Below are 17,326 nucleotides of genomic sequence, written 5' to 3'. Positions count from 1 at the left end.
ACGCATCGATTTTGGGAGTTCCTCAGCCTTAATGACCTTCCACTCCGTCTTTTCTTCCAAGAGATCCTTTCTAATCTTAAAGGACTCCGCGTCAGTACATATCAACCCATAGTATCCATCCATGAGCCGATTACCTTCGTAACGAGGTGCGCAAGGAACCTCATCAATAAATTTCATTAGGGCTTCTTTTATTGCCCCAACGTCTTTTTCCGTTACAGATATGTCTGGGTATTTTTTTTAATGATTGCCGTGTTTATCCCCGTAAGAGCAGCTTTGTAGTTGCTGCTGAGCTCTTTGAAAGAGGTAGCAGCAGTTCTGCTCTTTTTGGTTAATTTCTCCTCAGGAGTCCTTCTATCAGACACAGTCCACTTAACAGCTTGTGTGATTTCGACATTCCCAGGAGCCTTATTTTGAGGTCTAGGAGGTAATTTGACCTCAGAAGTGTCAATTCACTGTTCTCTCATTTTCCGAAGCTTCCTTCTCTGTGACCCGGATATTTTTGGCCGAGAAACCTCATCCTTCTCAGTATCTTTTAAATGAGTCCGCATTGCATGCTCAGTATTTTTATTGCCCGATGTGGTGGGTTTATTTTCTTCCAGATTCTGCCGAACAGCCTCAGTGGAAGTTTGAGTGTTTGTTGGGTTCTCCTGCGAGACCCCTAGGGTTAAATCTTTTAAATTTTTGCATGGCTCTATATTGATCCCACGAGTATGTGAGAAATAAACTGTCCATACCAGCAGCGCTCCCTGTGCTGGTATAAGGCCTAAAATGAAAGGGGGTGTGGCCTGGTTCCCCCAGTCGATCGTTTGAGACAGTTCAATTTAGACACACAACTGCCATGCAGGCCTGCGCACGGTACTTACACCTTTACCTTGTGTGTTGGGAGTGTAGGTTTAGTGCGAAAAAGGATGAAGGAGGGATAGCATTTTCTGGTTGTACTCAGAGTGTAGAATAGATACAACTGGTAGATAATATCGGGTCGGTTGACTATATATTGGCGATGTGAGCAGTGCCGTAGACTGGAGATGTGGCAGTGAAGGCCAGAGGGTCTTCTACTTAAATTTACACCAGGGTAGGGGAACTACCAGATATGGGTGGGTTAACTTAGGGCGGGCTACTTCTTAGTCGCTGAAGCAGTTCATACATTCCTAGTCTTTCGAGTACCTAGGAAAGATTGCCAGAGAGCTAAGTCGTGACAGGAACCAGTCTAGCGAGTTTGTTTCACATCCTTTCATACTTACCATTCACCAGGCCTTGCCCGTTTATAGGGGGTGCCTTCATTCATCTGAGAGCTCCTTATTAGGGAGATCCCATGCATTCGTACACACATACTTGATCCACTTCCTGCTCCAGACTACAGCACTATCTGAACGGTCAGCTTAAGCCTCCGAACCAACGTCAAGGCCGTGAAAAGTTTTATAAAATATTTTGAAAGGTACTATATACTGAAATTTTCAAAATCTTTTGCATATTTGAAAAGGGTACAACAAACAGCTTCAATTGTTTGCACAGAAAATTTAATGACTTTAATTTTGAAATTTTAAGAACACTGATATTAAAGAGCAAGTGTAATTACTTAACTTTTAATAATACATTATTTAAGTTAATGAATAACTACCCATTCTAAAAATAATCAATACATATTTACTACATTGAAATGACCCACTTACTAATCACGAGAAAAATCCAGGTCCAGATTAACAAAAAAAATATATAAAGTAAATTGTGACCTCGAAACAGCACCCTGTATATTGAAATCGTTTACGCTTCCATTTTAAAAATAAAAGATAAACAATTAACCTTAATATTTTATATTTACATAATTAATACATAAATATGAAATTGGAATTGAATTTTGTTTCCTTTCAACAATTGTAAAATTTTTGTTCTCTGACATTATTGTTATTATAGCATGTCAAAAAAAAATGTACCTATATTTATTTTTAATAATATTTATACTCATATATATTATGATACAAAAAAAAACTATTGTTACGTTTAAATATGCGTCTGCATAAATTTTTTATTATTTTTTTAAATGGTCTTACGAAAAGTTTGCTGATCCCTAGTCTAGTGTAACAATATTCACAAAACACTTAAACAGCTGTTCCTCGTTCCAAATTTTGTTTAATTTCTGTTGTATGTTCACCATAAAATCTATCCATCTTTTTGTTAAATTTAGCATTCCTTTCATTAATATAATCAATATCTGCATCATCATTATGAGTCCTTCTCCTGGAGTATTTACTTCTTTTAGCTATTTGATCTTCCACACTCTTTACTAAGTTGTCCACAGCTTCTGGTCTATCTTTATGCAGGCCATGAACAATTGTATTTGGACCAGCATAAAACGCATCTCCATACTTTTCTTTTTGCTCTTCATATCTCTCCATGTCTTTGGGGGCCATTGTTTTTATTAACCTAAAATATAAATACTATTTTATTCCGGCACCCACAAAAGATTTTTATTTACGCTTATTAGATTCTTCTGGATTATATCGTAGTTTATATTTATAACAATTTGAAGTCTATTTGGATTTATCTTGAGAACACTGAAAATTAAGATTATAATGGTAAGCTCCACAAATATAAAGGAAAGTTCCATCATAATTAATCTCAGGTTTTTGGGGTGGTTTATAATGAAAATCATGATAAAAGGATCGAACGTTGTATTTCGTCAGAACGGTATAAAAGTTTAATGCTAACTGAGAACAGACAACTAAGAATAGTGTCTTTTGTGTGTTTACATCTTCAAAACAGAAAAACATAGATGACAGTCAGAGAAGACCACACACACTATATATAGGCCACTTCACAGAACACAGGGCTTTTGCAAAAGCATGTGTCATATGACGATCATAATTATTACAGTCACCCTCCAGGGGCGTATCGTAAGGAATTAGTTTGTTACAAGATTTATTAACTTATTATAAAGTAAATATAATATAATATAATGTCTAAGTGATCATTATTATTTAAATTTGACTGATTATTTTTATATAAATTTGACTTTATAATAAGTTATTAAATCTCAATTTTTAACTTGTTCGAAAAAAATCCAAATGGACTATTATTGCCGTTCTTCCCCTGTACTCTTCAATTAAATTTTCAACACACTTAAGCTGAGTTACTGAGTGTTTAAATTGTGACGAAATATTTTAGTGGCTTTTAGAACACGCTAAATCAAGAATATATGGGAGTATTAAAAGCTGTTATATAAAACTGTAGTGCTAAAGGAAATGAAAAGTTTAACAAAGTTGAAGTTCGAGCTAAGCCAGCTGGCTTTCTAATCTCTTGCATAGACCACATTAATACTGTGAGAGTAATAATGGAACAATCGGTTCAATGGAGCACACCCCTATCCGCTGTGAGCTCGTAGGTAGAGGGGATATTTAAAGTTTGTAAGCGTCAGTAGTGACAAGTCAGTGAACTTTGCTGGAAATTTGACATAAATGTCAAAATGATTAATTTAAAACATTTAAATTAAAAACATTACATTACACCATCTACACTATAACTGTCAAAGTATCTGAAGTAAGGAAGAAGGAAACTAATATTCGCCAATCAATACGTCAAAATAATAAGCAGAATCTTAAAAAAATAATCTAATTAAGTACTTCTTTACATTGTAAATATTACGTGATAAGAAATAATAAATTTGAAAGAACTATTTGCTTTTATTCGCAATAATTTTCTCATTAATTGCACTCGTAATCCGCTAGTTGGCGATACCAACGAAACTTATAGTGAATACATGGTTTTTGTTGATTTCGAGCATGCCTTTGACAGCTTATATCATGCTGCTATATGGGAAATTTTAGAGCTAAGAAACATCCCACATAAAATAATTTCCATTATAAAGTCACTGTACACCAGTGGCGGCTGGTCAGAGGAGGCAAGGGAGGCTTAGCCTCCCCATAAATTTTTTACACATGCTACACTGTTTTGTTTACTTTGCTATTTTGCTTCGTGTTAGAGATATCGGAAAAAGTTATTTGAACAAGTTATTCCAAATAATATTCTAACCCCACATACCAAATTTCATCACAAAATTCGCACTTTTAGTTTTTTCATTATTTGTAGTCAGGATCCTAAAATCGCAGAGGAGGCTGCTGGCAGGGAAAATCTCACTTGCTAATGCTCCGCGCAGCCCAGCAGCGTTTAAGCATGGTAGTTTAAGGAGACCCGGTCTCCTTAGAGCTGCATTATCGCTTAACGCATACGCTGCCCGGAGATTGGGCAAGGGCGGCTAATCGGCCAGCAGCCTCCTCTGCGATTTTAGGATCCTGACTACAAATAATGAAAAAACTAAAAGTGCGAATTTTGTGATGAAATTTGGTATGTGGGATTAGAATAATATTTGGAACAACTTGTTCAAATAACTTTTTCCGATATCTGTAATGCAAAGCAAAATATCGGTAATTTACCGTGTTTTTGGATTCGCAGTAGGTCACTTTTAGAATTAAAAAAATTCAGTTGAGTATCTTAAAAAATGTGAACCTTCAACCTGAATGGACTGCAAAACTTCAAATCTGTATTTATTTTGATATGCACATCTACTTACAGAGATAGAATTGTTAATAAATAAATGACACAAACTTTGGTAATACACTTTTACAATTAGATTAATAACTATATTTTTAAAATGATATGATATTATGAAATTGTGAATTAGGATGATATTATAAATGTAAATAAAAAATGGTCAAAAAAATGGGGCCTTAAATTAGATTTTTTTGGCGGATTTTTTTTGCTAGTGCAAATTTGTCTAGATATTTTACAGTTAGGTATAGCCTCCCCTATTGTAAAAATCACGAGCCGCCACTGCTGTACACTAAGGCGAAACGCAGTGTGACTATGGGATCACCAGTGATGCATTTGACATACTTAATGGAGTCAGACACATGCATTCTGTGTTTCTTTTTAACATAGCTACAGACTATTTACTCACAAGCCTAAGTGATCTAGAATACACAGACATCACAAATATGAATATGCTGCAATGGAATTGTCGTTCAGCAGTAGCTAATAAAGTAAATTTAGAATATCTGCTATATCAAAATCAAATTTCCATAGCGTTACTATCAGAAACCTGGTTTAAATCAAAATATTATTATAATTTTAAAGGTTATAATTGCTTTAGATCAGATCGTTGGTGGAACTGCCATTTTATTAAAATCAAACATAAGATGTGAAGAAATCAATCTTAAAAATAGACATCCTTTCACTCATAAATGTATTTCAGCTCAAATTTTTTGAAACAAAAATCCTATTACTATTGTCTCAGTATACATTGAACCAAAAACCCAGATATCTGAAAGACAATGGTTGGAATTATTTAAAGATATACCTAAACCTTTTATTATTGGTGGCGATTTTAATGCCCACAGTAACGCATGGGGCTGTGAAATTGAAGACAACTATGGTAATTACTAATAACTTGTATAGTCTGTTCGCTAAACTCAGACGCAACGTTCTAGATATTTTTGTCGGTAATTTTGCCAATTTTAGTAAAATTGGCAAAAAATAATTACTAAATAGTTAATAATCACTAAATAGTTAGTAATTTGGCCAATTTTTGCAAAATTGGCAAAAAACAAAAAAATTATCGACTAAAATATCTAGCCAGTTGCGTCTGAGTTTAGCGAACCGACTATAATATTTACAACCAAAACAGTGTATTATTAAGATAATAATTGTAATATGTTAGTACAGAAAAAATTCCTCTGATTGAAAAAAACTTTGTTTGTTTTTAAAATAACAAAATGTCTGGCTCATTGGCTTGGCCAAAGCCATCAAATTCACAAAAAAAATCTGCCTATTAGGACAAAGGTTCCAAGATGTGGCTGACCAATTGGAAACACTTTCCACTGAAGCCAATAAAATAGGTTGGAAAATCAATATATGTAAGTAAAACCAAATCTTTGATCATAAATGCAAAAAACAACATGCAGATTGAAAATGTAGAAAATTTATATCTTGGAAGTGCCATAACACAAGACAGATAAGGATACGAAAAGCTCAACAAGCATTCAGCATGCTCAACCCTGTATGGAGATATGGTGAGTATACTACAAGGACAAAGATCTGAATATTCCAGTCAAATATCATTACCAATATGAAACCTGGAAAGTGACAAAAACCCTTACAGACAAACTGCCGATCTCTACGAAGAATTGTTAGTATTTTCTAGTCTAACATCATCAGAAACGAAGATCTACTACACCTGTTTAAAAAGTCCACCATTTACTTCAGTATACTTTATGATCGGGTTTCACAACGATCTCAATATAAAATCTATACCCCGGAAGTAAAGGACACTATGTACATTTTTATCGAAGTTGGGATTATTACACTTTTGAACATAACTTTTCAAGCTCTACACAGAGGTAAACCACACTATGTCCAGAGACAATTTCACGGCAAGTTACCGACTTTTTAATAGACACCAAGTCCACTTCCAGTCAGAGGTAAACAACACCATGTGGACTTGGTGTTGTTTACCTCTACTAAATGTGCGCACGGTTATTTACCATCTGGACATAGTGCTTAAAAATAATACACTACACTACCATTTTACAGTGAACAATCAACAATTGAAGGTGTGTAGGTTATGTTTTCAAACAAACTTTGTAAATCTAATTTAGTAGTAGTGAATATGTTGAAAAAAATTGAGCCAGGAGGTTTAATAAAAGCTGATCAAAGAGGTAGGCACAGGACACTAAATAAAAGTCTTACCGAAAACATAGATAGTATAAATTAACATATAAATTCCTTCCCAACGTACGAGATTCATTATTCCAGAGAAAGGAACAATAGAAATTATCTGGGAACAGAACTTACAATAAAAATGATGCATCAATTGTACATTGATGAATGCAATAATTAAAGACATGTGGACAAAACTAAAAGTAAAAAAGTGGTTATACGCAGATATTTTTTTACATTATGTATATGATGCAGGTGACTCCTCTGTACAATGTATGATGTGGGACGAATTGAAAAGGGCATGTGTAAATGAAATGTAAATGGGTGTAAATGAAATTGCCTCGTCAATTTGAAAATGGGCTGACAATACAATTCCAGGTAGTCAAGTAGAGGACATCACTCTGTGAACCAGTAACTGCTATAGCCTAAATAAAAATATAAGTGCTACTTTTGGATACTGCATATGTACCCTCTCAAATAAAGACGACGACAAAAAAGCTTTTAGTGAAAGGGCACATACCATAAAATTTGACCATTTTAACACCATGGGACTGGCAAGAGCCTAGTCAGGCAAACATCAGCAGGAACTTGCAGATTTCAAAAACTTAAAAAAACGCTGTTAGAAAAGAAACCGTCACCTAATCCTCCTTTTTTAAGTAAAAAAAATAATGTTAACAAAGAGCTTGATCTGCTGTCAACATGTTTTCCTACAAGTCCAACACATTGGAAAGCTTTTTTATAAAACCGATTTCAATGATAAAAATCTGTAAGAGGTGGATTTCATGAGGTATAGAAGGCAACAAGTAACGTTTACAGCACAAATAAATCGGCTCAATAAACCCATTATCAATCACAAAACAAAAGTACAGTGACTTAATTCCACTATTGCCCTTTATTCCTGCGGTTTGTCATGCTTTTTGACAAAATTTAACACATAGAAATGAAGCCACAAACGATTACCACCAAGGAGATGAAGACGATGGCCTCTAACAATTTTCAGCCTTGTCGTCTATAATTGTACTGAATTATTATATTATATTATTTGTTTCTAATAAAATAATAGTGTAAAATAATAATAGTTTAACAAGTTTGTCTTGTTTATTTCGTAGGGACCTTTCGTAGGGAACATGCAATGTCACATTATTTAAAAAAAGTTGTTAGAGGTAAACAATACTATGTCCAACTATAAATTTAAAAAAAAATTTTTTATAATGAAACGTAAACTTCAGGGGTACAACACTTCATAGAGGGAAAAACGATTATACATATGATAAAAATAATATACTAATCTTGTTTAAATATAATAAACATTCGAGTATTTACTGATTACAAATTTAAAAAATGTTAAAACTACTCTCCTGAAAAAGTAGAAAATTGGACATAGTGTCCTTTACCTCCGGGGTACAGAAATAACCCTTGTCTTTTAGTAACACATTGACGGACACTAGGGAAATTGCTGAATTTCTTTTAGTGCTTATAGTTTATGAAAAAAATGAGTTTTAACATTTTTGTTAACATGTGGATGATGACCATGGACATCGTGCAACATTTAATATGCATTTGTAAATGTAATGTGACATTGTTGTCACAGCTCGTTATTTTAAAAATGTCGTCTATAGACGTCGTGTCACCTTACACCAATGGAAATTAGATGTCTTTGGACATTCTGTCCGCCAACATCCTAAAATAAATATCTTTAATGGAAATGTCAAAATAGACCTATTTTCAACTGAAATTGTGCTTATTTCTATTAGAGAGCAAAGAACTGTTTTTGTTAGAAAGAATAAGAGTTTTACTATAAATCTGCTAATGTTCATACCTATTATATTGCCTTACGGATGCTGCTTCATAATCTGAAAATCCTTCATCAGGGTTTTTCTTTTTTTTCATTCTGTCAAACCTTTCAGCTTCCACAGCAGACACATTCAACAATTTGATCCTATCGTAGTCTTTTCCTTCTTTAGCAGCTTCTTCCCGTTCTTTCTGATCGTTTAGTATCCATTCTGCTCGTCGTTTTCTACTCTCCCAGTTCTGAGGTAGTTTAATCCTGGCATCTTCTGCTACCACTTCTTGATGATTATGTGTTCTAGCTTCATTTCGCACCTTGTGCAATTCTCTCAACTTTTTCATCCGCTCAGCCTGTTTTTCAGCGAATGTCTTATTAGTTTTGGTCACGTCTGCTTCACTTTGTGAACTCATTTTTGTATTTGTGAAATGTCTTACTTTATCACAATAAACTCTTTCTACTCTGTATTTGATTTGCTTGCTTGGTTATTGCTTTCTACCTACTACGCTACGACTCTGTAATTTTGTAATACTCTGTCTCTGTATTTATATTTTGTATTTGTGTATTTTATTTTTATTTTATTATTCTTTATTATTTTTATTAAACCATTTGACAATGACAGGTGACAGTTTATTAAAAAAAATAGTGGATACTCGTCACAGTGTTGCCATATTTTTTTGTATAATATACAAAGAGATTGAATTTCATTTTTTCGAGAATAGGCCACTTTGGAGAAAAATCCCGAGACAGGTCGATTTTTATCTTTAAAGTATGAGTTTTTGGCATATATACCATACTAGTGACGTCATCCACATGAGCGTGATGACGTAATCCATGATTTTTTAATGAGAATAGGGGTGGTGTGCTAGCTCATTTGAAAGGTTATTCAATTTCCTATTCAGTAATATAAACATTAACATAATTATTTATATATATGCAGGGTATCCAAAATTATAATTTGTCTTGCAATAAATAATGTCATTGACAAGTGCCCGAAACAAATAAGAAGCGATAAATAGACCTATTCTGTGGTTAGGTTAGCATTGCTTTTTATTTTGTGTTTCTTGTTCCTTCCAACCATTCCAACAAAAAAAAAATTATAAAAAAGTTCATAAAATTTTTTGACCTTGTGCAGTAAAGAGAAACTTTATGTTCTGTCATAGCCACCTTTACTTAACAAGCCATAAAGTTGAAATTTGGCAACATCTATTGGTAGACCGATTAATTCTGACAGTTCTCATTTGTTTTTAAATAATTTTCACTGTATTTAAAGAGAAACTGAAATATTTTACAATATTTCGTGCTTCAAATTATAAAGAACATTTAAAGGTATGTTATTAAGATGATTTTAGTTCAATATAATACATTTTTATATAAACTTGCGTGCATATAGAAATCCGTCCACTTAAAAAATTTTGTCATTTTTAATGTCTTATATTTCCTAAATCTGTTGGCAGATTTAAGTGATTTTTAATATGTTATAGCCTAATTCTTTTACAATATCGCTGTAATAATATTGTTGCTAACCAGTTAAATTTTTATGGTGTACCGGGCATTTATAAAATACTGAAATTAAAACCCAACTATAGACTCCGGTTTTCTTAACATTCTGTTTTTTTGATTAATTCGCTTATGTATAACTAACTAGATTTGTTCTTTATCAATTCAGGGTGTTTCTAAATAAGTGCGACAAACTTTAAGTGGAAAGGAACAAAATGTAAAATTTTGACGCCTGTATTTTAAATAATCATTTTTTTCGAATCCTGAGAAAACTAATAAGTATTTTTGAAAAATTTAAACGCAGAATGAAAGATTACTTTATTGCCGAGGGCAGAAAGTCCCTTAGAATGAATAAAATGTTTTTTAATGACATATTTGAAACTAAAAATTACATTCAATTTTCTTAATTTTTCACCCCTGTAACTTATTAAAATAAACAGAAGTTTTCAGGGGCTTTCGGCCCTCGGTCCTAACGTAATCTTTCATTCTGCGTTTAAATTTTTCAAAAATACTTATTAGTTTTCTTAGGATTCGAAAAAAATGAATCCCGTTTATAATCTTGTTATTGCTTTTTTTTGTATAATAAACGTTACTTACAAGGAATTACTTTTAATATTATTTTGTACAAACTTCTAATTAATAATATTTTCTTATTCGACTCAAACAATACTATAAATTTTACCAGAATTTGTACTTTAAAATCGTAGTTTCGAAAGCGGTAGTCCGAAAGTCGGACTACGGACGTCATCAATTGCGACGTTGCCTTTTTCTCTTCATGGCTTGTAAAGTAAAGGTGGCTATGGTTCTGTGGAAAACTAAAATAGAATTAAAAGGTTTCCGATATTATCGATTTGGTGGTAACAGAGGACACCGTCAGAGGACACTTAGTGCGGACATAGCATTTCGCATTTCATAACTCATCGACATACGTCCGCTTTCGAGATTTGTCGTTAGGCGTGGTTGTGTCTTCAGCAAAAAGGACAAAGATAATACGTAAATCGTAGTGCTTGACATACTTAAAAAGTCATAAAATGACAGTTACGCCATTGCTGAAAATTTGAATAAATAAAAACATTGTAAATGTGACGATTTGTGTGAATGTTTTCGTTTTGAATATCTATTAAATCGTTTTATATGTAATCATTTATAAAATGCCTGCATCTATCGGTGTTAACCTGCGAGTGACAGGACATTGTCGCCAAGGTGGTAGAAAATACATGGAGGATTTCTTTTCAGTTGCATATCAACAAACAGAGGATGAGAAGGATCTGGAATATGCATTTTTCGGTATATATGATGGCCATGGAGGAGCTGAAGCCGCAGCATTCGCCAAGGAACATCTTATGGAAACGATAATCAAACATAAAAACTTCTGGTCAGATGATGATGAGGATGTATTGAGAGCCATAAAAGATGGGTATATAGCGACCCATTATGCTATGTGGCGAGAACAAGGTATTGTTTACATTAATATTATGCACGAAAATAGTGCTAATTAATATTTGTTTACATCTTTTGGCTAGCCTGGGTTATTTATCTTTCAAATATTAAGCATACAGGAAAAGTTACCTACAGATCTTCGAATTTCTTTAAGGTCTATGAATTTCTAATACCTACTATGTTTATTAACAAACTGTTTCTGCTGGATAAAATTAATAATAAAAACACATAGTTTACAGTTTTGATACCTTGAATAGGAAACAAATTGCAGAATTTTCTATGAAAAAGGCTGTCACAGTGATTTCGAAGAGATTTTTAAAAATTTTGTTTGGTGAGGAAATGCACCAATAATTTCAACCATGACTTTAGGAATTTCTACCTTAAAATTTATATACAGTAGACTCAGATATGAACCAGTTATCTCAGATATGAAAAAAACTCGGGTTATACTGAGATTGATTGTACTGATAGAAAAACATGTAAATCACCATAACTGTTGTTATTTTAATGATTAAAAACTAATACAGTACTGTCTATAAAAGATAAAAACATTTACCTTATCGATATTAGTATTTAAAAAAATCTTTGATTGATTTTTGCGTAAGCTTAATTCCTCTTTTTGAGGCGGCAATGTTGTGCCAGCATTGAAAGTTATGACTCACCAGTTACAACTTTTGCCTCTGTTAACCCATTCACTGCCAGTGTAAAATTTGAATAGAACCTCTGGTGCCTTTTGAACTACTTAAAAACATCATTACATAGCACTAAGTAGTAGTAGTCTAGACACTGTTGAGTGAACACGTAAAATAAACATAAAATACAAGGTACATGTAAGTACACCAAACGTTTATTTTTGTATGTGAATTCATCGTGATGTTGTAAGTCATCTACTTTTTTTAATGTTTAAAACTACAATGGAGCAAAAACTCGATAAACTAATTCAAACAATAGAAGAAATGAAATCTGATATCCATTCAATAAAAACTGGCATGGAACTAATGCGACAAGAAAACGATGAATTGAAATTAAAGGTCAGTCAACTTGAAAATAAAATAGTAAATCTGGAAAATAATCGAAATAAAAACAATATAGTCATATATGGACTGAAAGAAAATCTTTTTATAAACCAAGACGCAATTATAGAAGAGGTATTATCGGTAGTTAATGAGAAAATGGAAGTCAAGTTGGAAGAACGTGATATACAGGATGTCTATAGGATTGGCTATAAAAAAGAACGCAGAGATTGACCGACAGTTATAAGACTTAATTCATTTCAAAAAAAATATCAAATTATGAGAAATGCTAGGAAATTCAGAGACACCAGTTATAGTGTATCAGAGCAGTTTAGTAAAAAAACGATAGAAGAAAGAAAACAACTAGTCCCTTACTTGAAGAAAATTAAAGATTCTGGTGCAACGGCTTTTATTAGACATAATTATATAATAGTGGACAACAAAAAAATGTTTTTGACAGAGATTAAGCAAAAATTCGACGATTCTGAAAAACCAATTTCATCACAGCAACAACAAAATTCATCATCGTCTTCAAAAAACTACAGTTTGAGAAGTGGAATATGGAGCTAAATCCGAATTCAACTGAACATTGTTCGCAAAAATTCTCATTAATGCATCTTAATGTTCATTCAATTCGCAATAAAGTTGATGACATAAATATTTTTATTGACGATTATAGTTCAGAAGACTGTATTGACGTGATCTGTTTTACAGAGCATTGGATGCAAGAGGGAGAATTTGACTTTTACTCTTTAGAAGACTATCAATTAATAAACAAATATTGTAGGAAAACGGATTCCCATGGTGGAGCAGCCTTTTTTCTAATAAAAAGTTTGATTTTAGTCCAGTTGTTAATTTAGAAACTGTTTCAGTAGATAACAAAATTTGAATTTACTGTTGTAAACAATCATAATTTAAAATTAGTAATTTCTTGTATTTATAGACCCCCCTCGGGAGATTTGCAAATATTTTTTAATGTGTTGTGCGATTTGTTAAGTGAACTGTATTTAAAATACAGAAATTACAATTATATAATTTGCGACGATTTTAATATAGACAGATTGTAAGAATAGGAATGTTTTTGATTTTGAAAACATATTGACAATGTATAATTTAATACCAACTATTTTAGGACCTACTAGAGTAACAATAACGTCTGCTACACGAATAGATAATATTTGTGTTAATTTGAATCCTAAACTATTATTTGAGGGGTCTACATTTGAAGTAGGAGTGTCTGATCACAAAGCTCAAATTTTAACCATAAGTGTGGATAAAGCTGATGCTAATTATCAATATCATCTGGTTAGATCCTTTTATCAAACTAATAAATTAAAATTTCTTGAGTATCTTCGTCAGTGCGACTTTAATGATGTATATGAAATATCAGATGTGGAAGTAGCTTATAATGTTTTTAATGAAAAAATTGGTTCAGGCTTCGAATACGTGTTCCTGACTAAACGTAAAAAAATACATAACAAAAGAAATTTTAAAGGTTGGTTAACTCCCGGAATAAAAGTATCGTCAAAAAAGAAAAGATTCTTATTACAACTAAAAAAATATACAAATAATATTACCATAAAAAACTACATTAAAACGTATTGTCGATGGTTACAACAAATAATTAAAGAGGCAAAAAATAAGTACTTCCACGGTACAATCAACTCCTCAAATAATAAATCTAAAGCGACATGGGATTTAATTTCACATTTTAACAAAAGAAACATAACAGCTAAGAAAGATATATTTATTAAAAAAGATGATATTGATATCACAAATCCAACTGAAGTTGCAGAAGAATTTAAATCTTATTTTCAACACATTGCATCAAGTATTATTCCTAATATCAAAAGTAAAAAATCTAGTGATAACTATTTGCAGAGTTTACCGGCAAATAATGTAAGTTCATTGTTTTTTGGACCTTTAATAGAAACTGATGTCAGGGAGTGCATTTTGTCACAAAAACCAAAGACATCCGCGGGGCTTGACAAAATTCCAATTACCCTTGTAAAAGAAAATATTGATACCCTTTGTAGGCCTTTAGTTTTTCTTTTTAATTTGTCTCTTGAAAACGGAATATTTCCTAAATGTTTTAAAAAATCGGTAGTTATTCCTGTACATAAAAAAGGTGATAGGTGTAATATAGAGAACTATCGAGGAGTGTCTCTATTACCGTCCCTTTCAAAACTATTAGAATGGTGCGTAAATAAACAATTACTTCTTTTTTTAAATAAACATAAAATTCTAACAACTTCTCAATATGGCTTTAGATCTGATATGAGTACTACAAATGCAGCATTTTCTCTAATCGAAAATGTGCATAAAATCTTAGAAGCAAAACACCATCCTCTTGGTATTTTCTGTGATTTATCGAAAGCATTCGATTGCGTAGACCATCAAATACTACTGGAGAAGATCTACTACTACGGCATTAGAGGTACACCACATAAATGGTTTCAGACATACCTATCACACAGAAAAATGTGTGTTAGAATAAATAATTCTGATAGCTGTGAAGCATCCTATTCAAATTTCGCAGAAGTTCAGTGTGGAGTTCCACAAGGGTCTGTTTTAGGACCAACACTGTTTCTTATCTATATCAATGACTTGGTAGCTAGTTTCCCGAATACCACATTTTCACTTTTTGCAGATGGTACGAGTATAGTAATTAAAGGCGATAGTTCTGATACATTAACATCCTGTGCCGCTACTACAGTTGAAGAGATATCAGACTGGTTTCTCGCCAATAAATTGGTTCTGAATATTAGTAAAACACAAAGTGTCCGTTTTAATTTGTATCAAAATGTGGAAGATGTTGTTATTAAAGTAGATCAAGGAAGCATTACTTCTTGTCATACAATTAAATTTTTAGGCATAAACATAGACAGCAAACTTGATTGGAGTTACCACATAACTGAACTTAATAAAACCCTCAGCAGAGCTACATATGCCATAAGAGCAATTAGACAAAATACAAATTTTTATGTGGCAAAAATAGTTTATTTTGCTCAATTTCAAAGTATTATGCAATCTGGTGTGGAATTTTGGGGCGCGGCTAGCACAGCAGAATCCACATTTGTGGCTCAAAAACGAGCAATTCGAGCACTATTCAACTTAACAAATAGAACTTCATGTAGACCTCTCTTCAAAGATCATGGAATAATGACGCTCATTAATATTTATATTTATAAGATGTCTCTACTTATACATAGAAAACGACATGAATTGTTAAAACCTTCTGATATACACAGTCACAATACACGCAGGCAGGATATAATTCTTCCCAGTTATAATTATAGACGTACTCAAAATGGTCCATTGTACTCCGGTATTAAAGTATACAACCATTTGCCCACTGGGATTAAAGCACTTTCAATATGTAAGTTTAAAAAAAAATTAAAAAATTGTTAGGTCAATATGTTTTTTTATAGTCTGGATGAATTCTTTTTAATAAATTTTAATGATCTAGACGGTTCCAACGCTTAGGCTAAAATCACATATTGTTCTTGTACAAATATTTTTGTTAAAATTATATTTATTGTAAATTTGTGATTTTTTGGAATAAAGATAACTAACTAACTACAACTCTGGGTGGGTCTTGGCTGACTGTACAACTTTTTTCCAATTTGTTCGGTCTTCCTTCAACCTAGGGTCAAATGGAATGTTCATTTTCCAGAGATCTGCATGAAAGTTATCTCTCCATCTCATTCTGGGACGTACGAGTGGTCTTTTGCCTGTAGGAATCTCCTCCCATACCAATCTTACAAGTCTTTCATTATAAAGTCTGTGCATGTGGCCTGCCCATCTTAGTCGCTCTGATTTAATTACCTGGATAATGTTGGTATCATTGTAGAGTGCTTTTAATTTGATATTGGTTCTGATCTTTAACTTATCCAACTTAAAAACATCGCTGTCCACAAACCTGTACATAAACGGCACAGTGCATATAGAACTGAAGACACCACAGTGGTGTGGTCGGCAGTAAATGCGTTAACTGATGGGCTTGGATAACCTAGAGTGGGATAATCCCGAGTCTACTGTATTTATTACAACAATGGGCTGAGAGCCCAATTTTACATAAAACATAAGATATACATAGTAACAATAAAATAGTTAAAAAATCACCAATAACAATGTATATTTAAAGAATTAATACAATTGCTTTTAAAAATGGATTCGTTGTTGAAAATCTATTTGGTAGAGGTCTTGATGCAACTGTTCTTTATAGAGATGGTATATTATGTATTTGTATTACTCATCCAATATTGCTCTTAGTAGTTCCTGTTTCTGTACTGATAGACGGAGAGGCAGCGCTGAAAAATCTATTTGAATTTACTAAAGCTAGATTTTTCACAGTTGATTACTGTGAGTGTGTAGAGAAACATACTGAGGTCGGTCAAGCGAAACGTAGAACAGGGGTTACTGAGAGGGTATCAAAGTTGCTTTCCTACGAAGGTAATTATTTCCATTTACTAAGGCTGAAAATCAGTACACACATTCTAAATTAAATATAAATAAAAGGTACTATAGTCGGTCAGCTGTATGACGGTACAGAGCCGGTCAGTCGGCCCCAATAGTCGATTGAGGAAATGAAACATTTTGGCTCGTAATTTTTTCGTCCAGCATAGATTTACTTGAAATTTTCACAGAAGGTAGGGAATAGTCCAAGGATCATTTTCTATATCATGCCGCTATCATACGCTAAAACCTTGGGGGTGGTTGCCACCCCATCTTGGGGGTGGGAATTTTTTATTACATTTTAACCATGTAATTCGATGGAAAAAGTGATTCTAAGAAAAAAATGTTTTTTACATTTTCTTCATAAAACTAATATTTTTCGAGTTATTCGTGCTTGAAAATAACAGTTTTTCGACGAAAA

At 32.8% G+C, this 17,326-nt stretch overlaps 2 protein-coding genes across 2 annotated transcripts in view; one reads left to right on the top strand and one right to left on the bottom strand.

Moving 5' to 3' along the window:
• Positions 1 to 1,795: 1,795 nt before the first annotated feature.
• LOC126881970 (pre-mRNA-splicing factor Syf2) lies at positions 1,796 to 9,120 on the bottom strand. Its single transcript, XM_050646718.1, has 2 exons — positions 8,528 to 9,120; positions 1,796 to 2,421 (listed from the first exon to the last, which is right to left on the bottom strand). Exons 1-2 carry the CDS (start codon positions 8,905 to 8,907, stop codon positions 2,097 to 2,099), a joined length of 705 nt encoding a protein of 234 aa, XP_050502675.1. The 5' UTR covers positions 8,908 to 9,120; the 3' UTR covers positions 1,796 to 2,096.
• A 1,721-nt stretch (positions 9,121 to 10,841) lies between these two features.
• Positions 10,842 to 17,326, top strand: part of LOC126881969 (protein phosphatase 1D) — a 53,128-nt gene continuing 46,643 nt past the window's right edge. Inside the window, exon 1 of the mRNA XM_050646716.1 lies at positions 10,842 to 11,449. Within this exon, the coding sequence (XP_050502673.1) occupies positions 11,146 to 11,449 (304 nt within the window). The 5' untranslated portion in view covers positions 10,842 to 11,145. The remainder of the gene's footprint in view (positions 11,450 to 17,326) is intronic.

The sequence above is a fragment of the Diabrotica virgifera genome, chromosome 3, assembly GCF_917563875.1.
Source record: "Diabrotica virgifera virgifera chromosome 3, PGI_DIABVI_V3a".
In the NCBI taxonomy this organism is placed as follows: domain Eukaryota; kingdom Metazoa; phylum Arthropoda; class Insecta; order Coleoptera; family Chrysomelidae; genus Diabrotica; species Diabrotica virgifera.
This window is presented reverse-complemented; position numbering and strand designations above follow the sequence as displayed.